Below are 17,721 nucleotides of genomic sequence, written 5' to 3'. Positions count from 1 at the left end.
TATGGTCTCTTTGAAGTCTACGGAAAAACTTAAATTTCTTCAACGTACTTGTGGCACAGTCCAGACAAAAATATTACTGAGTGATATAGCAGTCCTACTGCCCACCCAGGCAGTACCCTTGGCATGTTTACTCGCCACACCCACTCATTACTGTGCCCTAAAGTGGGAACTTTTTAATTTTTCCACAGATTATTTTCCCATGCTCTTGCTTTTTCCATGCAAAGACATCCAGAGCAAGCCTGGGGTTGTGTTAATCCTCGTTCCCGGCTGATGGTGCCCTTAGACAGCTTCCTCGCCACATCTACACCTTACTTCTGCCTCAATGTTTGGCCTAAACATCCCTAAAAGTTCTCCACAGTACTATTAGTTACGTGATTTACGATCTAATCTTAACCCTAACCAATATCTGTTTTTAGCCTAACCTAGAGGCGTTGTGAATAAATAATTCTTGAGTCTTACTTTTCACATATATAGATGCTATGCTTGTCCTGTCAGTCTGCTGTGGTAAACCCACATGTCTATATTCTTGACCTTTCTAGCACAGTGCAGATTCAGTCTGATTTCCCACAGCTTTTCTGCTTGCAAACACACTCAAGGCGGCCTTTTTGTGTCTGAAGTGGGCATCATTTTAACAGAGTTCCAGTGGAAGTGCGAGCACCAGTCAGAGGCAGATGGGCTTGTTAATGCAGTGATGTCGTTATGTAAGACCCGCTACTGCTGCCGCTCCTGCCTGTCTCTGCTGCAGCACTGAGAGAAGGGGGGTAAAAATATAAAACAGTGAGTATCTGTGTGTCTGCATGTGTCAAAGTGGTTATATATAAGCAGAAAATGCACAAACATGTTTACTATAGGTGTCTATTTAGGATCACCGTGGGATAAATGGGGTGTGATGTGCTAAATCAGGAGGAATTGACTTGTTGTCCTGGCTTTGATGAACTCTTCTTCCTCTTTAACCCATCTCCTTCAATCCCCACATGCTGGGTAACAGCCAGCACAGGTTCCAAACACTTTACTGCTCCCACAGAGAGGAATAGCGGAGAGAGACTGAGAGGCAGCAAGCCTCAGAAGCCAGGGGAACAAATAAAGAAAAAGTTTGTGAAGCAGTTTCTGAGCATGCATATTAATGTGTGTTTACATTCTGGCATACCCAGGTGCTCCATTTGAGATTTGCAGGAGGAAGTAGACAAAACAACATAAATTATAAATGAAAAATTTGCCTTTAAATACAAAGCAATGGAAGTAGGAGGATGTCCTCATTATGAGTGTGAGGTTTAACTTCAATGTGCAGAATTTCTTTAACTACATAATATATTTGGAAAGAAGGAGGAAAAATAGCTAAATAGAAGTGCTCGCAGTCCCAACTGCAAGTTTATTACAATAAAAACATGGATTAAGATTTATTTTTGCAACAAAATGTCCTACCATTTTGCAGACAAGTCCTTAAAACTATTAAGGAAAATAGCGACTCATGTGAGCTTACTCAGATGTCCTCAAATATATCATTAATCCCTTTTAAGTATATGATATCACTTTTAAAAAATTGTTTTATTCTGTCTTTTATATATTTAGTTCTTAATCCACCTTCATGCTTACAATTTTATGACTCCCCTGGTTTATTTTTATGCTTTTGTGAAGCTCTGTGCAACTATGATTTTGAAAAGTGCTCTATAAATATAGGTTATTCTTGTTACTATTTTATTTTATATTGCTTTTCTACATTAATGAATTTATTCACCGCTACTACAGTGAGGTTAAATGAAAAAACAACAAAGGTAACAGCCTGGAAATAATCAGCAGTCTCCTGAGAAAAAACCACATGCTTTGCTGACTCAACATTTCACCAAGAGCTCTGTCAACACGTCATTGTCTAAAACAATGTCACACTACTTGAAATACTATTTTACATGGCCACTAAAGGTTATTGTCAGGAAAGCATGAATATAAAGCCCTGCATTTTAGCAGAAAGGGACTTCTCTTAAAGAGATGTTCTTTGAGCACCTTTCAGAGGATTAAATACGATTTATGAGAGCCAAAATTCAAGAAATATCCTCGTGTGTGCAGGTTGGCCATTTATTAAAAAAAAAAAACACCAGTCCTTTAGGTTTTGATGTGATGGTAAGTGATTGCATTGACTATAAAAATACAGAGTCTAGGTTGCAAACTTGTCTCCAGCAGGATGTGCTTGCACCTCTTTGGCTGGCTGACATAGCCATGCTGCAAACTCCAGTGTTGAGAGAGGAGGCCAATGTGGAAATGGAAAAAGGAAAAATTCCTGAGTGTCTACTTGAGACTGGCTGCAAAATAAGTTCCATAAAAAAGTTTGTTTTTACAACAAAAGTAGAAATGTTTACAACCTGGCTCAAAAGACAAATTTTGTCTTTCTAGCTTATTTCTTTCTCAGTACACATTGTAAAGGGGTTGAATTTTTTTGTACCTGATCTATTTTGGTTTTATTAAGCTAAAGAGGTCATGATAAATTTGTACATGTAGGGTGTGGATCAGTTGGCTGACAGGTGAGCATGTTGTTTCTGTTTGCCTGAAGGATTAAGACCCTCCTGAGCTCATCTATTTGTCTGTAAAGTTAGGCAGAGACTGCTGCCATGTTGGGCTTCATAAAACATCTTTAGAAACCAAAGAGTGTCATCTCTGAGACTAAATCCAGGTCTTACACAGTCTATAAATCTATAAATCTAAAGCTGTTGCAGCTGGAGTCAGGCTGGCTGATGGTGTTGCCTTCAGTTCAGTTTGTTGCATTTCCAATAACTGTTTTTTTTGTTTTGTTTTGTTTTGTTTTTTACTATAAAAGCCAGTAAATATTTGTTCCAAGTAGAACATTTTGTTTGATAAAATCATGCTGTCAATTTTGGGAATATCTTTTTTGAAAAAAAAAAAGAAAAAGAAATCCGTTCAGCCTGACAAACACTCCTGTCTCCTCTATCAGCTGTGCACCTAGTGCAGGAATACAGCCTAATGTTACACAATAACTACAAAAATAAATAACTTTGAACTTATTGACCATGAGAGTGGTTGCTATGGAAAGGATACATCTCCCCTTCCAGTTGCAGTGGTGTGAACTGGGGAGAGGGGTCTGTCAGCAGTCTGTACATCTTTGATGGCCACTCTTGCAGACTGTTCATCTGAGATGCTGTACGTCTCAGAAAAGAAGTGCTGTTTCATCGGTTTCCAGTTTTAGATTTTTTTAATTTTTTTTTTTTTTTTAAGATCCAGCTTTATTCCTTTATTCATAAACAAAATCTGGCAATACATTGATGACATACACACAATGAAACATCACAGACCAATAAAATAAACATTCAATAGACATCAAAGGTCTAATCTGGGACTGAATTGTGAATGGACCTGTTTTAGAAGTAGTGTCATGGATGGCGGCTCACTTTAGCTTTACCAACACTAGCTGCATAATTAACGTTACTAGATAAACCAGTGTAGCAAAGTTTGCTTTAGCAACCTGAACTTTAGCTTTATCTTAGGCTAACGTAGCAACATAGATAACCTAGATTCATAGCTTACATAGCTGCTTTGTTAGCTTAGTTCTAGCTACGTTTGTTACGTATTGCCATTATCTAAAGCTAAGTCAGCTTTAGCAACTGAGCTAAAGCTAAAGCTGAGCTAAAGCTAACTTAGCTACATAGCTAAGTTAGGTAATTTATGAGCTAAGCTTTAGCTTCATTAGCTACCTAGCTCCATTATTTGTGTAGCTTACTTAGCTAACAGATCTTCATAAGCTATGCTTGCTGCATTAGAATGTTTTCATGGAGAACAAGCTTGTTTTACCTGTAAGCAGACTGTTTACTCGGCTTTATTAAACATTATGTAAGCAAGTTTTGCAGGTTAGGATTTTAGCCCTAAATGGAAGTTTAATCCCTTTTTATTTAGAAAGTTTTAGCATGTATTTCTGTTCTGAGATATACGGCATCTCAGGTGAACAGACTGTGAGAGATGAACAGACTTTCTTTGAACTAGTAGACTTTCAGAATGATGCAGAGCCCAGTGCGACTGTCTTGATGCAAATCTTTGGTCTAAACTGAACGTGTAGGTGGACTTTAAGGCATAACTTTCGGATGGAAGTTGAACCCTTAATAGTAATTCCTTTCCAAAAGCTTATACTTATTTGCCTTGTCAGGAGATTTGCCTCTGTCAAATAATTGAAGAGTTAGATTGATGAAGAACATAACCTGAGACACTGGGACAACAACTAGTCTGTTCACAATAGTGTATCAGGCTTCACATTCATACAGGGGTATGATGGACAGTATAAACGTGGTTTGTTATAGCTATTTTCATGATATTTAATTGATCCATCTTTCTGATGAATCAACAATATAGAAGTTAAATTTATGAAAATGATTTCTCATGGAGTGTTTTTGTTTTTCTTTGTCTCTGGTAAACACCCGGGTGAGGCTAAAATCCCGACTCAGATTCCATGTAACAGCCGAGCTCCTGCTGTGTGAGCCAGTTTACAGAGACATGTTAAATATCTTATCCTCTTTACTTGTTTTTCTGTCTCTAGAGTTCTGTTTCCATGGTAATATCCAGAAAGAAAATATGTATTTATATTTGCAAAGCTGTTTGGAATCAGGAGAAGAAGATGGCTATCAGGAGCTTATCTTGAATAAAACCTGAAACAGCGTCTGTTGGACATAATACAGAACAAGGCTGTCAACATGCTTCACACAATGCAAGTGCTGCATATCTGAATAATTGGCATGAGGAGTGAATAAATGGTAAAAAGTGGAGATAGGGAGGGTAGGGAGAGGGTAGGGAAAGATGGACTGAGCTGTGTGATGTGCCGTGAGGAAAAGCAGCGAGCCCGTTCTGCTGAGAGCTGTGGACCCCAAACGCCTTATCGGAAACCAAAACAGCGATCAATTATTCAACAGGTACAGAGCGAACCAGCTACAGAGGAGAAGACAGGGGGAGGAGAGGAGATTTGAGAGGAGAAGGAGGGATGGAGGAGATATATCCAGCAAGGGAGTAGCACCACAAAGGATTTGAATTTTTTTTTGTGTGAATCTATGTTGAAAGTTGTTGCGCTCTTGAATGTTTATCGTTAATTTAACCATCAGTTTTTGAATAATGCAACAATGGACAAATATGCGACTTAAAGCCTGGTTCTCATTGTGTTTCTCAATTGTTCAGTATCATGAACTAAAGGAATAAATGTGGTTTGTACATAATTCAGGCCCATTTTTGAGTGACACTTCTTAGTCTGGAGTCGGGCTAAATTTAAGCCTGATCACGCGTCATTCCTTGTGCATTGTAGAGGGGCATGACTGGCATTTATGACTCGATCTGCAGCTACTGTTAGGCTGGATGTATTTCTGTCATGACTCACATTTGAAATTTTGGTTTGATAATTGCATGCTCCATCAAAGAGAGCAGAGTCAAAATCAGATTCTCCAACTTCAGGGCATTTTTTTATACTGATTTCACCTGAAAAGAACTTTCAGTTTCTGAAAATACTTGCAAAAACAGACATGCCTGTTGCACCTATGAATGAGATATGAAAGTAGGAAACACTGTGAGAAAGCATCTTTGGACCTCTAGCTGTGATGAACATATTTGCTATCATTTAGCTTTCCAGTGAGATTTTGTTTGAGTGTGCCGGGGTGAGGGAGCATTTATGAAAGTCTATGTATTTGAGCCTTAAGGAAAAATCGCCAAATGATTTGCCCCATCATTTTCTCTGTACAAAGCCACACCAGAACCAGTCAGGCGCACCTGGCACACTGCAGCAGTTTAGAGAGATCAGCTGTTTGAGTGACTGTTCAGTTCTGAAGAAAAATTTCTCCCCATCTTCCATTCTAGGTGTAGAATAAGTGGGAGGCCACAGCTGCCAGTGAAATACCACTGCTTTTATCTTTTCTTTTTTTTTTTTTTTTTCCCCACTTACTCGGTGAGGCGGGGAGGCGAGACCTGAGTGGGCTCTCAACCCTGGTATCAAGTGCCTGTCCCAGCATTGGCTGGAGGGGAGTTTGACCACTGTGGTGGCACACTGCTGTGAGGAGCAACAATTGAACAACAATCAAATGACGCAACACTGCACTGTGGCCAGTGTGTTTTGGGCTTCATGGGTGCAATAGACAGATCTGATTGAGTCCAGAGATACACATGCTGTTAACTACGCATACATGGATGCATCATGGCTGCCGCATGGCCCCAGCGTGGGTTTGGTGGTATGTCTTTCCTTATCATGAGTGTGGTTTATGATAAAAATCTCATCTGATTACTTTTAACTGCCAATAATATGACTCACTGTACATGTTCACTGTGAAAAATGCTAACAAATCTTTTGTCACAGCACCCTGTAACTAACCTTATCTGAAACCTACCCTGCTGTGACTCTACCCTGCTGTGCTGATGGTCTTGTAGGTCAGTGGTTCCCAACCTGGGGTCTGGGGTGCGCCAAAGAATCGTAAAATCATGACTATAAACATAATGTACACCAACATATTAGATCCACCCTAAAAGATTTAATTAAATGTTATCTTATTAGCAATACAGTCAACATTTTGGTTTAACAGAATTCAAAATAGCCAGCTAGTCTGAAGTTGAGAAAATAGTCAGATAAAAGTGTGTTGTTTAAAATTGTTTGTGGGTAAACAATTTGTTATGCCAAGTGTGACTAACAAGCTTCAGCCAATAGTGAGCTTAGTCGCAGTGAAAGCATTTAATTTGACTGGCATTAGGGATGACACATATAATATTAGTTAAATGCACATCCCTAGCTCAAAGGCCTATTTCAGATTTTTGGAAGGCTGTATTGCACTGTCTTCAGCTTTAATGTGAAGCCAAGTTATATACACAGACATACATACTTGAAGAAGCAGTAGCTAATGTCCCGTTTTCCCCACAAATTTCTGCCCCTTATAGTCGGCTCATGGCTTACAAAATGGAACATGCAGGCATTGTTATGAATATCAGTGGCTCATTTTGTTCAGCTGGCAAACAAGCATTCTGCTGCAAGCGTCAGTTTGTCCAACAGTCTAAGCCTCTGGAGACTCGATAATACCAAAGTTCCTGGGCAAGAGAGAGAAACACACACACACACACACATACACCACAATCAGTTCCCATCAGCTCAGTTTTTACTCCCCACACTCTCTTTCTCTCTCTCGCTGCACTATCCTCCAGGTGAAGTCGGCTTTCAAATAATCGCTCATACTCTACGTGTCCATCTCTCTGTCTCTGTCACACTTTCTCTGCCTCTCCTCTTTGTGCTTCAGCATCCACCTGGCATACAGTAAAACTCCTCTAGTCCTACCGCTCTGACATTTACAGTTCTGATTTGTGTGGCTCAAATACTCACAAAGTCCTGAAGATCAAGATGCTTTTCTGAGCGATCTCACACAAACGCATATACAGTTCTTGCACCACTAGCCCTAGCAGTGGCTAAGCTAACATGCGATTATAGGCTTCCACTGTGTCCCCGGTGTGTCCTAATGTTTCATTTGATGGACACCCTGCACACCCAAGACCCTCCTGCTGTGAAGGCAGTGGGTTCTCAAGGTGAACTGCTGTGATTCATAAGCAAATTAATGCACCATATTTACCAACAAAATCAGCAATAACTTTACAGCAGCAATTATACGAGTAGCATGAGTCTAATTAGAGGGAATTGATGCATAAAGCGGCTCTACTTTGTTCATTTGCTTCATGTTTTTTTCTCCTTTTCTTCCTTTGCAGTTAGCAATGTGGCTGGCTTAATTAACTTGCATTGTAACCTCATAAAAATACTGAAAGTGCAAAACATAATGTTTGTACACAAAGATAAATGCTTCATGGAGCTTTATTTAGTGAGAAAGTTGGAATCAAAACACCGCAGGGTCATTGTAGAATGCCATTTCATGCTCCGTACAGCATAATTTGTCACACTTGGTGTTTATTTAGCATCAGAATCATTCTTGTGTTGTTGTTTCTGTGCACTGTTTGAAAGTTCACCAGAGCTGCAAAAACATCCACCCCTGTAATTATTTTAACATATTTCAACATGGTGCCCAGATTTGAAATGCCGCGCATGTTCTGCAAAATTGTAGTGCAACTTAATGATTAAATTGGCTGGACCGCACTTAGCTCAGGATTCAGGGGGAAGAAGAAAGGAGTCTGTGTGTGACCTTGAGATCAGGCAAGAGGAGCAGTTGCAAAGGTCATTGATATGCACGGCCATCGCATGCTCACTGTGTGCGGCGGTCTGAGTGTGTGCTCATGCGTTTCATTCCCACTTGGGTCTGACTTGCATTAAAGATGTAATTGATTATCATATGAATCCTATTCAAGGCATCAAAAGCCCACAGAGAATTCAGTTTTTTATAAAAACAAATCCACAGAACCCACACTTCCTTACTCTATATGTTGTGTCCCTTCACTCTTATTTTAAAAATCTGTCCACTGCATCGCGATGGCTGTGCTGCAAGAGCACATTTGGATCAATCTCAGCACCCAATTATCCTGCCATTTGGTGCTTCACGACCCGAATAAATATTTTGTCACTAATCCATATGTTATTATCATCCACCAAGGCTATCATAGATGGAAGTAAACACACACAAACAAACGCAGCAGCGGATCGTAGCAGGAGCAGCAGCTTCTAATTGTCTGACTTGAAATTGGCCTGCAGGCAAATCTATGAGTATAAAGCTGAGTACAGAGAAAGTACAGATGTGGCATAAACTTCATCCAATGAGAAAGCAGGCTAATTAAGCTAATTAGCATGAATGGCTTACATTCACATCATAGAGCATTTCCGCATAGACATACAGTACACACTGTCAATGTTTGGATTAAATCAGGTCAGACTTCTCGCTCATTTAGGATCAAGTTGAGCAGGAAGCCCATAATCCTGCTGCAAAGTTTCCTAATCAGGACAGACTTTATTCACATTTAAGCCCTGAGAAAAAGTCGCCGGCCCTTGAGTGAGGCTTGAAGAACAGTGACTTGCAATTTTACCGTAGTATATTGATATTGATCTGTGAATTTCTGCACAGAGCTGGATTTAGTCGTACATTATCATGGCTGAAGGTTATATCACAGAACATTTCAGATATTGCAATTTTTTTCATGGATTATAATACAGTCCTTAGAGGGAGGGAGAGTAAAAGTGAGAGGATGGAATCATTTTATGGAGTGATGATAAGAAGATTGAGAGAAGAGTCTGTGTCATGCATTTAGAAGTTCAAGTTCACAATAGGGAGAACTTTCATACTAGATGAGCACTTGATGGCCATCTTCTACTCCTAAATGTGTAGCTATGTGGACAAATTCCCACTGCATCTACAAATCTCAACCTAAATTCATACATTTATTCAATCTTATGTTGTTTATGTGGGTTAAAATGATAAAATATCCACCAAATTCTACAAAGATGTCTACTATTATGTAGTATTTCCCAAATAAGGACAGCACGTGGATGAGCCACCGCGGTGTCTTTTCAGCCACCCAAGTGTATTTGTTGAGCTTTTTTCTTTTTTGAATGTATACAGTCACCATTCGAAATACGACTGGGTAATTAATCACAAATTAGATTAAACTGCAATATGGCCTGCTGCAATTTTCAATTTTTAGCAGCGACAGAGATTTTATGCACATGATGCAAACATTCAAGTGTCAATAGTTTTATAATGGAAAGTCATACCCCAGCTGCGATCAGCTAGTAGCCAGCCTTACCTCCTCCACCCCAGCCGCCTCCTTTACAGCTTAAAGCTTGTTGCATCCCCATATTCAGATTCATTCTACTATGGATTAATTTCTTAAGAAATAATTTTATTATTTTTAATACATATGGTCTTATTTATGAAATTATTTATTGCTTGAATTTGTTGAAAAATACATGCGATTAACCCAAGAATAATCACATATTAATTTGCAATATTTGAGAAAAAAATCGCAATTACATTGCTTTTGCAAATCGTTCAGCTCTAATCCGAACACATGAGAGACATCTACTCAAACATCCCACCTGGTGAGATGTCTCCATATAGCTGGCATTGAGCCAAAACCTCATATCTCCTTGTTTTTATTTTTTAGATTATTTTCTAGGCATTTTTCCTCCACTGAACATGCACTGAGACTGGGAATTGATCCTACGACCAGTGCACTGAGGACAGCAGCCTCACTACGTGGGCATCTGCTCCACCAACCCAGCCAAACTGGCACCCATGATTACCTTTTGTTGTTTGTTTGTTTGTTTGTTTGTTTGTTTGTTTGTTTTATAAATCAGAGCATTGGACACCCTGTACATCTTTGAGTGGGTTTTTACAAATTTTAAAACCAATAAAAGGTTTAAAACTTTAAAACTTTAAGCATTCAGCTTCCCTCTGCCCCTTCTCGAACATTGCTAGGGTTCTTTTTTTCTTTTGAATGGTGAACAGACTGGCAAGATGATATGATTTCATTGAGTAAAATTGTTGTATTTTTTAATTTATTTTTATGGTTTAGATAAATAAAAATCAATCAAATCAAAATCACTACAGTGGTTTTTCATTCCCTGAAAAGTGGTGACTCTGCTGATTAACACTGTCAAAAGAGCAGAAACAAACACTAAATAAATATACATAATGGTGTGGATCCATGCCGCCCAAGTAAAGCGTCATTTTGTTGGAAATCAGCACAGTTCATCCATAAGTATGAAATTCATTCAATTATTCAACTTGAGAATGTCCGCAAACCCTTGTCAAACAGCAGAACATAGAGTTTCCCATTAATTGCCTAGACTGTGGTGGCTTGGGTATACACTGTGCATATAGACCCTGAGCCTCAGCCTCAAACAACCTAGGTGCTTTTTAGCAGAGGAGACAAAGCTTGCACTTAATTTCTATGTAGAATCAGTGTTTCTGCACTGTATGCATGCATTTCTGCTATCTCTCTCACACATATTCAGACTGGTTAGCGTGGTTAATTAAATGAATAGATAATTAGATTAATATCCCAGAAATATTCTGAACATCAGTGATAAAAACTTAGCACACAAGCATTACCAAGACTAAGCTGCAGTCAGATGCATCACTTTGCAGGAAATATATTAAATCAATATTGATAAGAAGTGGATAATTACATGATATTCTATGCATACACAAATACTGTTACTGAGGCACAGAGAAGGAAGTTCAAAGATTTTATGCAATATCAAAATGAAACAGTCATTGATTGTAATTATTTGTGGGATAATTCATAATTTCTTCAGGGTTTAGAGAGAAAACTGCTGAAGTAAATTTCCCTGTTTCTAGGATTTGATTTATTCATGAGTTACATCAAACAAGGATGGTTGAAAAAGACCAGTCTTTCCAGAATGATAACAGAAATTAAAGTCATTATGTATGAAACGTTTAGAAAATAAAGGAATTAAAGGGTGTGACACAAAACATTCTAGCAGAAACGAGTTCAAATAAGAGATGGACATGCAGATTTGAAGATCTCTTAAATAAAAAGACGATAAACGGTTAATCTGTTCTTGTGAACATAGAATTAAACATCATTGAAGAAAAGGTAAAAATATAATTTAAATGTTAATACAATTTTTTGATAAATTTCACAACCCAAATTTCTTGAATTTTTCAATCATAACCCCTATTTTAATGAAAAAATCAGGCAGTTAAGACATGAAATGGAAAAAAATGTATCAGAACAAAGAGATTAATACATTTCCTTCAACATAAAAGCCTATCATAGACTTTTGTTTCTGGGCACACATCTGAGACCCACTGAAATTGAGACCTACCAGTTGAGAACCAAGGATGTAGAGGACAGCAGATAGAGTTGGAAATAGAGATGAGGGGGTGGGAAATGATATGTGGGACAGAACCAGGGTCGCCCACCTATTTAGGGCGTGGCCTAGCCTCTAGGCCATCTTCACACCAATCAAAATTTTCAGAGAAAAAAAACTGAAATTGGCCAAAATTAGTATCAACAGGTCAGACCAGAGATAAGCTGGAATTTAGATTTAGGTAACTGATTCTTTGCACCTCTAGTTTAATGACTAAGAGCAAAAATATATCTGAAGAGAGGAAGCTGCACAGATGCAGTTCAAGTGCACAACATTGACACATTTAACTGAAAAAAGTACTAATTTTTCTTGCAAAGGCGCATGCATAGACAGTTTAGAGGTCCCCCACCATGGCCTCATAAAATCATGTAGGGAAAAACTGGAGTATTACTTAAAAAAAAACCTTCAATGATAAATACAAGAGGCTTGCAGTTCACTGATAAATGGATGCTCCGTAAAGTGAAGCCATCCAGAGTACTGTATTATTCTGAAATAGTATGCTTCAGTGGTATGAAATGATGTTGCATGGTGTCAAATGTAGTCAATAGGGCTGCCAGCAGGGTATGTTTGACAGTGTAGAGCTCTCTGCCACGTCACGATCAGAAGAAAGAATGCTGTCAATCAAAATGCTTTCTAAAAGTTTAGCATATTGATCAGTTTGTGTATTTAAATTGCTACAGTCAGGACTTGACAGTTGTTTTTTTTTTACTCTTTTATTTCATTCGTGATGTAACTCAATTAGCTTTGTTCAATGGCACTTCAGGATGGAGTTTTCTCTAGTATAAAAAGGGTGACATGAATGTTATTGTGTATAAAATGTAAATTAAGCAGGTATTTAGAAGAACCTTACAATATGGTGCATATGATGATACATGGGTCAAGATATTATCTATACATGTTCCAATACCTGTCAGCAGGCCCGCCCATAGACATGGTGGGACCCCTGAAAGACAGCAAACAGGCCCTCCCCTGGTGTCCTTTAATAAAATCAACACATGCACCTTGGATCAGCAGGCTTAGCCTCCTGGGTCTTGCTACCATCAGCTTTGGAGATAAAAGAAAGTTTTCTACAGGGCTTAGTAGGGCTATACATACCAACATTACTGTCTGAACAGTTAAATGGGCCCACTGTCAACAAAAATCAAGGGTAAAGCATTAGTTCAGTCAGGCCACAGAGTCGAGCGCTGCTATATACTCAAGATCAGCTGATCTCACTCAAGCCTTCATCGGCTGGCATCCAGCTAATTTGCTCAAAGCGCGCTATTGGCTAATTGCACCCATGCAATTTAAACTTTTCTAGACTGGCTATGTTTTGCTGCTTTTTATAAGATTCCTCCACCCCAGCTCCTCCCTTATGCTATATCTGGCTTAATCAGAGTCATTCTGTTGTAATTGATGTCTGCTCTGTGCTTATATCTACATCTTGTTTTGGTATGTTTTTAAAGTTAAGACTACTTAATTCAATTTCCTATGTATAATAACACCAGGTTTTCACAATACAGGGCTTCAACTTTAATATGATACTCTATATCAACTTCTATCAGTACTTGTTTATCCCACAGAAACAAAAATGTAAATCACCATCTTGTGGACAATGCTGGTGGAGAAAGAGACACTAAACATATCCCAACTCATTAGATAACAGTAGAAATGTATACTAAGGAGGCTCTATCCAAAAACAGGGTGAAATATCCCTTCTCATTTATTTAGTAATCCAGATGAAGTGTTTGGTGGTGTCTGTATCTGCTCAAACCTTGGCCTCTGTCTGTACTTTGATGATTTTCTTATGTTGCTGTGACTGGGACATTTCTTGTTGCACATTTGTGTGTGCTGTAGATGTGTTTGTTTTCTCTTTGGAGTCCAAACACTATGACTGACTCAGGAAAGTATCTCCTATATCTTTCTTTTATGAATATATTTGCACTGCCATTGTTCTCTAACTTCCACACAACAGCTCTGGAGTAAAGGGGCTGGCATTTAAGCGACACCTACACGCATGGAGGTAGTTTTTAATCACAGGTATTGAGAGTATATAGAAGGATACTCATCCATCCAATGTATCAATACAGGATGTGTGAAAATCAATATAGTACAATGACAACTGATCAAATTTGAAAAGAGCTGGCGAGTGCAATCGATAAGGGTTTATAATCCAACAGATATTTTAAATGCTTGTTCGGGATTTTCAAGCCTCTATTAAGAGAGCAGGACAATGAATAGAGTCAGAAATAGGGATGAGAGAGTGAGGGTGAGACATGTGGGAAAGGAGCCACTGGTCTGACTTGAACCTGCCCACATATATAGGGCATGACCTCACCACTATGCCATCTGCACCCCGAAGGAATAGTTTTTTTAAACTTGAATGCACATCCCTAGTTGAAATTTGATGTTTTTGAATAAATACACTTAAAATCGTTGGCCTTTTTGGTCAACCAACCACCTATTTCCTTGCTTTTAGCCACATGTAATGTGGCTAATGTGTAATGTCACCTGTTATAACATGCAAGGGGGGAAAACTGTTTAACTTTGTAGTGTATGATTCCATGGATTGGTAACCAAAACACAGCTGTTTTGATCAGTTAATCCTTTGAGTAGTTCTGCTAGGAATATTAGGGTTGGATGATCTTTTTATTTGTTGGCTTGTAGGAATGTACACTCTGCGTTTTTCATGTTTGATGAGCAAAATGACTGATTAAGATCAGTGGATGAGTCAATAAGATAAAACAGTTGTAGGCCAAGCCAAAGAGAGTAATCCAAATGAAACCATTTTTTTCACAGAGCTAAATGTGCCCTGTGTTGTTGGTGTAGATTTTTTAGATAAAATAGCTTTTCCCTTCACTGTTGATTGGCAGATTTGGCATATTACTCATGTCTGCAAAGTGTCACATGTTCATAACCGTGTAAACTTTCGATAAAACAACAGACTACTGAGGAGCGGGAGGGGCGGGGGAAAAGTCAAGTAAGGGAAACAAATCCAGCTTCAAACACGCTGGGAAACAAAGCTTCGGCAGCTTCCCAAACCAGCCAGCTAGTCGCCAATCAGCCTGCCAGGCCTCTCTGCTCTCAGACTGCGGCTGGCAGCGTGAGCCGGCCAAGCAGAGAGATAGAGGGAGACAAAGAGAGAGAAAGAGAGAGGGAGTTTTCATTACACAAAAACACTTATCCTCCTTCTCCCCCTCTCTCACGCTTGTTTTATCCCGCTGCAGAGAGATATTGTGGGTAAAGGTGACAGACATAGATAACTGTATCTCAGGCAGACTGAACAATTACTCTGGATTTTATTATTGTTTCTGACAGCCACATATTTGTAGGAGGAGATACAAAGCCATCACTTCTGTGTGTGTGTTTGTGTAGGTGGGTGTGTTCTCCATCTGAAATTACAGGAAAATTAAAGCTGGTCCCCCTCTAGCAAGCAAGCTCACTGTGTCTCCCCCATCATACATACACTCATCCACACAGAATGACAGGTCTAATCAGCCCTCTGTCAAGCCCATTAGGTCCCACCCTTAATGAGGAGATCGCCCAGCTTGTGCCCCGACTCGGGCCAACCGAGTGAGCTAATAAATAATGATGTGCATGGATGTATGAGTGTTCTTCCTCTCCTCAGCTCAGCGTCGGGATGCAGCGAAATGACAAATGACAGACTTCTGGTGTCTCCATTAAAGACTGTTTTTTTTTTCTATTATGTTCTCAGGGTTCAGTCAGCTGTGTTACACTCATCAGCAAACAGCAGCCTGACAATCTGCCTTTCACTAGAGTCCCACTGCTTTATTTGAAGGGATTGACAGATGAGTCACCATTCCACACTTTTGTTTAGATTCAGCTCAGTGCGTGGATTCATCCTTTACGTTACAACCCTTCACTAAGTAAGATGAAACATACACTAATTACAAGCTTTTAATGATTTGTTTAAAGTGATACTTAACGCACTTGCTGTTGGCACCCGTGCACGCTCACGTGCGCATGGAAGTAAAAAAATAAAAAAATAAAAAGACTGACAGCAAGATTGGAGCCTCCCAGTCAACACGCACACAGGCAAGGTCAAATTGGTAAAACTTAATACCCTTTCTCACCACAAAACAGTCGCGTGCTGATGTGGTAGTAAACAGCACGGCATGTGCGCGCGCTCTTATTCGCTTGTCTGCTGCTCCACCGGGAGAGCCACCCTCTCCCTCCGCATGGGCAGGAGTCAAAAATCTCCCACACTTGGCTGGCTAACCACCTTCTTCTGTCACGCCAACATAACCTCTCACGCGCACTAAATGCAGGCGCGCGCACAGAGTCCAAAAACAGATGAAACTTTTGCCACAGCATTTACATTTATGAACTTCTTTATCATTTCCTAACACGCACTCTTTTCCTCTTTCACGCACACAGGCTCGCGTAGCAACAGCACCAACCGTCCTCGTGCAGGTAAGTCCTACAAACTGCAGTGCGGCAGCGTTCGCTATTTTAAGGATAATTTTTACATGAAGTGGATAAATATTTAATTCCTTTTCCATTCTGGGCTCCTCGCGGATCAAGGGTGGATGGGAAGTTGTTAAATAGGCATGAGTAGGCTCCTCTGTGACACCATTTAGCTAAATTGTGACATAAAGAGCATCAAAACTCTAGGAATTTGAATTAACTTAAAGGCACACACACTCACAAACACAGTTTAACAGCTCGGCTCACACATGCTCCACATAATCATCGACAAAAACAGGTGAAATCCTCTTTTCACTTACCTCGCCTAAACATGTTGGCAGCGGCTGTTTGGACCGTCTAGGAGTGTCTGTGCGGGAGTAGCATCCTCGTGAATGTCCAATCCTGTGCTGTTGTTGGCTAAATTGTTATTTTGATTCCTTTTTTTTCACCACTGGCAGTGAAGTCTTGTCTCCTCTGAGGCTGGTGTTATGATAAGTGAAAGCGGTCGAGGAAGAGAAAAAAAGAAGTGGCGGTGGAGGAGGAAAAATGAGGGTGCTCGGGTGATGTTTGAGAAAATTCAGGGCGAATATAAAAGGACGACGCGCCACAAAAAGAAAAAAAAAACAAGTTCACTCGTCCGTAGTTGTTATAGAAGAGGCGAAGAAAACACCTTGTCCCGTCCTGGCACACTTTGATGTGCTTTATTTCAACTAACCGCCATCTGGTGTTTATGAAACAATAACATGCATTTTGACTTTGTTTGAAGCCCTGGATGAAAGGAGGATATGCCGCCAAGAGCAGGTAGAAAAAAAAAGCCCAGAAAGCAGAGGAAAAGTTGCCTTAAGCCGTCATCAAATACCTCCTGTCAGGTTGCAGGTCAGGTGGAGTCTGAAATGTTGCCGTGTGCGGATCGTCAGCGTGAGTCAGAGCCGTCTACCGTCTCTGTTACCGGAGAGCTCCGAGGAAGCCGCTTCAATCCCCCTCCCACAGCGAGATGTGACTGATGAAAGCCAGAACATCTCTCTTCCTCTCTCTCTCTTGCGCTCCCTCTCTCGCTCTCTCTTCAAATTCAAATAGGCTCTGCTTTATTAGCGTGACAGGCGAGAAGCCTAGCTATATGTTGATGAAGCTCCATTTATAGGTTCATATTAAAATCTGCCTTTTATCACTTCTTGCTCTGTAACTCTTTCACTCATGTCCCTGTGTGAACTGCTGCTGTATGTCCCTCTATTTAATTTCATGTGAAATGTCAAGCTTGCTTTATAGGCGTCAGTGTTACACAAACAGTACAACCACAGCCTTAATTACATTTTAATTAGCCATGTCTTTCTCTGCTACTGATCTTCCACTATGAATTGTCTGTCTCCTTTATTGATAAATTAGAGGCAGGCATGACCACAATTAAAGCTCCTTTAAGGAGTTTTTGAATTGGAATTAAAAAGTATGGAATTAATACCGATGCCATTATACAAGTTACAAAAGTGCACAAGAACATAGGGAAATGACTGTTTAATTCTGTATTGCATAATTTCTAT

At 39.7% G+C, this 17,721-nt stretch overlaps 1 protein-coding gene across 1 annotated transcript in view; it reads right to left on the bottom strand.

Moving 5' to 3' along the window:
* LOC121518444 (reticulon-4 receptor-like 1) overlaps nucleotides 1-17,117 on the bottom strand; it is a 155,773-nt gene extending 138,656 nt beyond the window's left edge. The window contains exon 1 of the mRNA XM_041800751.1: nucleotides 16,507-17,117. Within this exon, the coding sequence (XP_041656685.1) occupies nucleotides 16,507-16,519 (13 nt within the window). The 5' untranslated portion in view covers nucleotides 16,520-17,117. The remainder of the gene's footprint in view (nucleotides 1-16,506) is intronic.
* Nucleotides 17,118-17,721: the final 604 nt, after the last annotated feature.

Source organism: Cheilinus undulatus, linkage group 12 (genome assembly GCF_018320785.1).
Source record: "Cheilinus undulatus linkage group 12, ASM1832078v1, whole genome shotgun sequence".
Taxonomy (NCBI): domain Eukaryota; kingdom Metazoa; phylum Chordata; class Actinopteri; order Labriformes; family Labridae; genus Cheilinus; species Cheilinus undulatus.
This window is presented reverse-complemented; position numbering and strand designations above follow the sequence as displayed.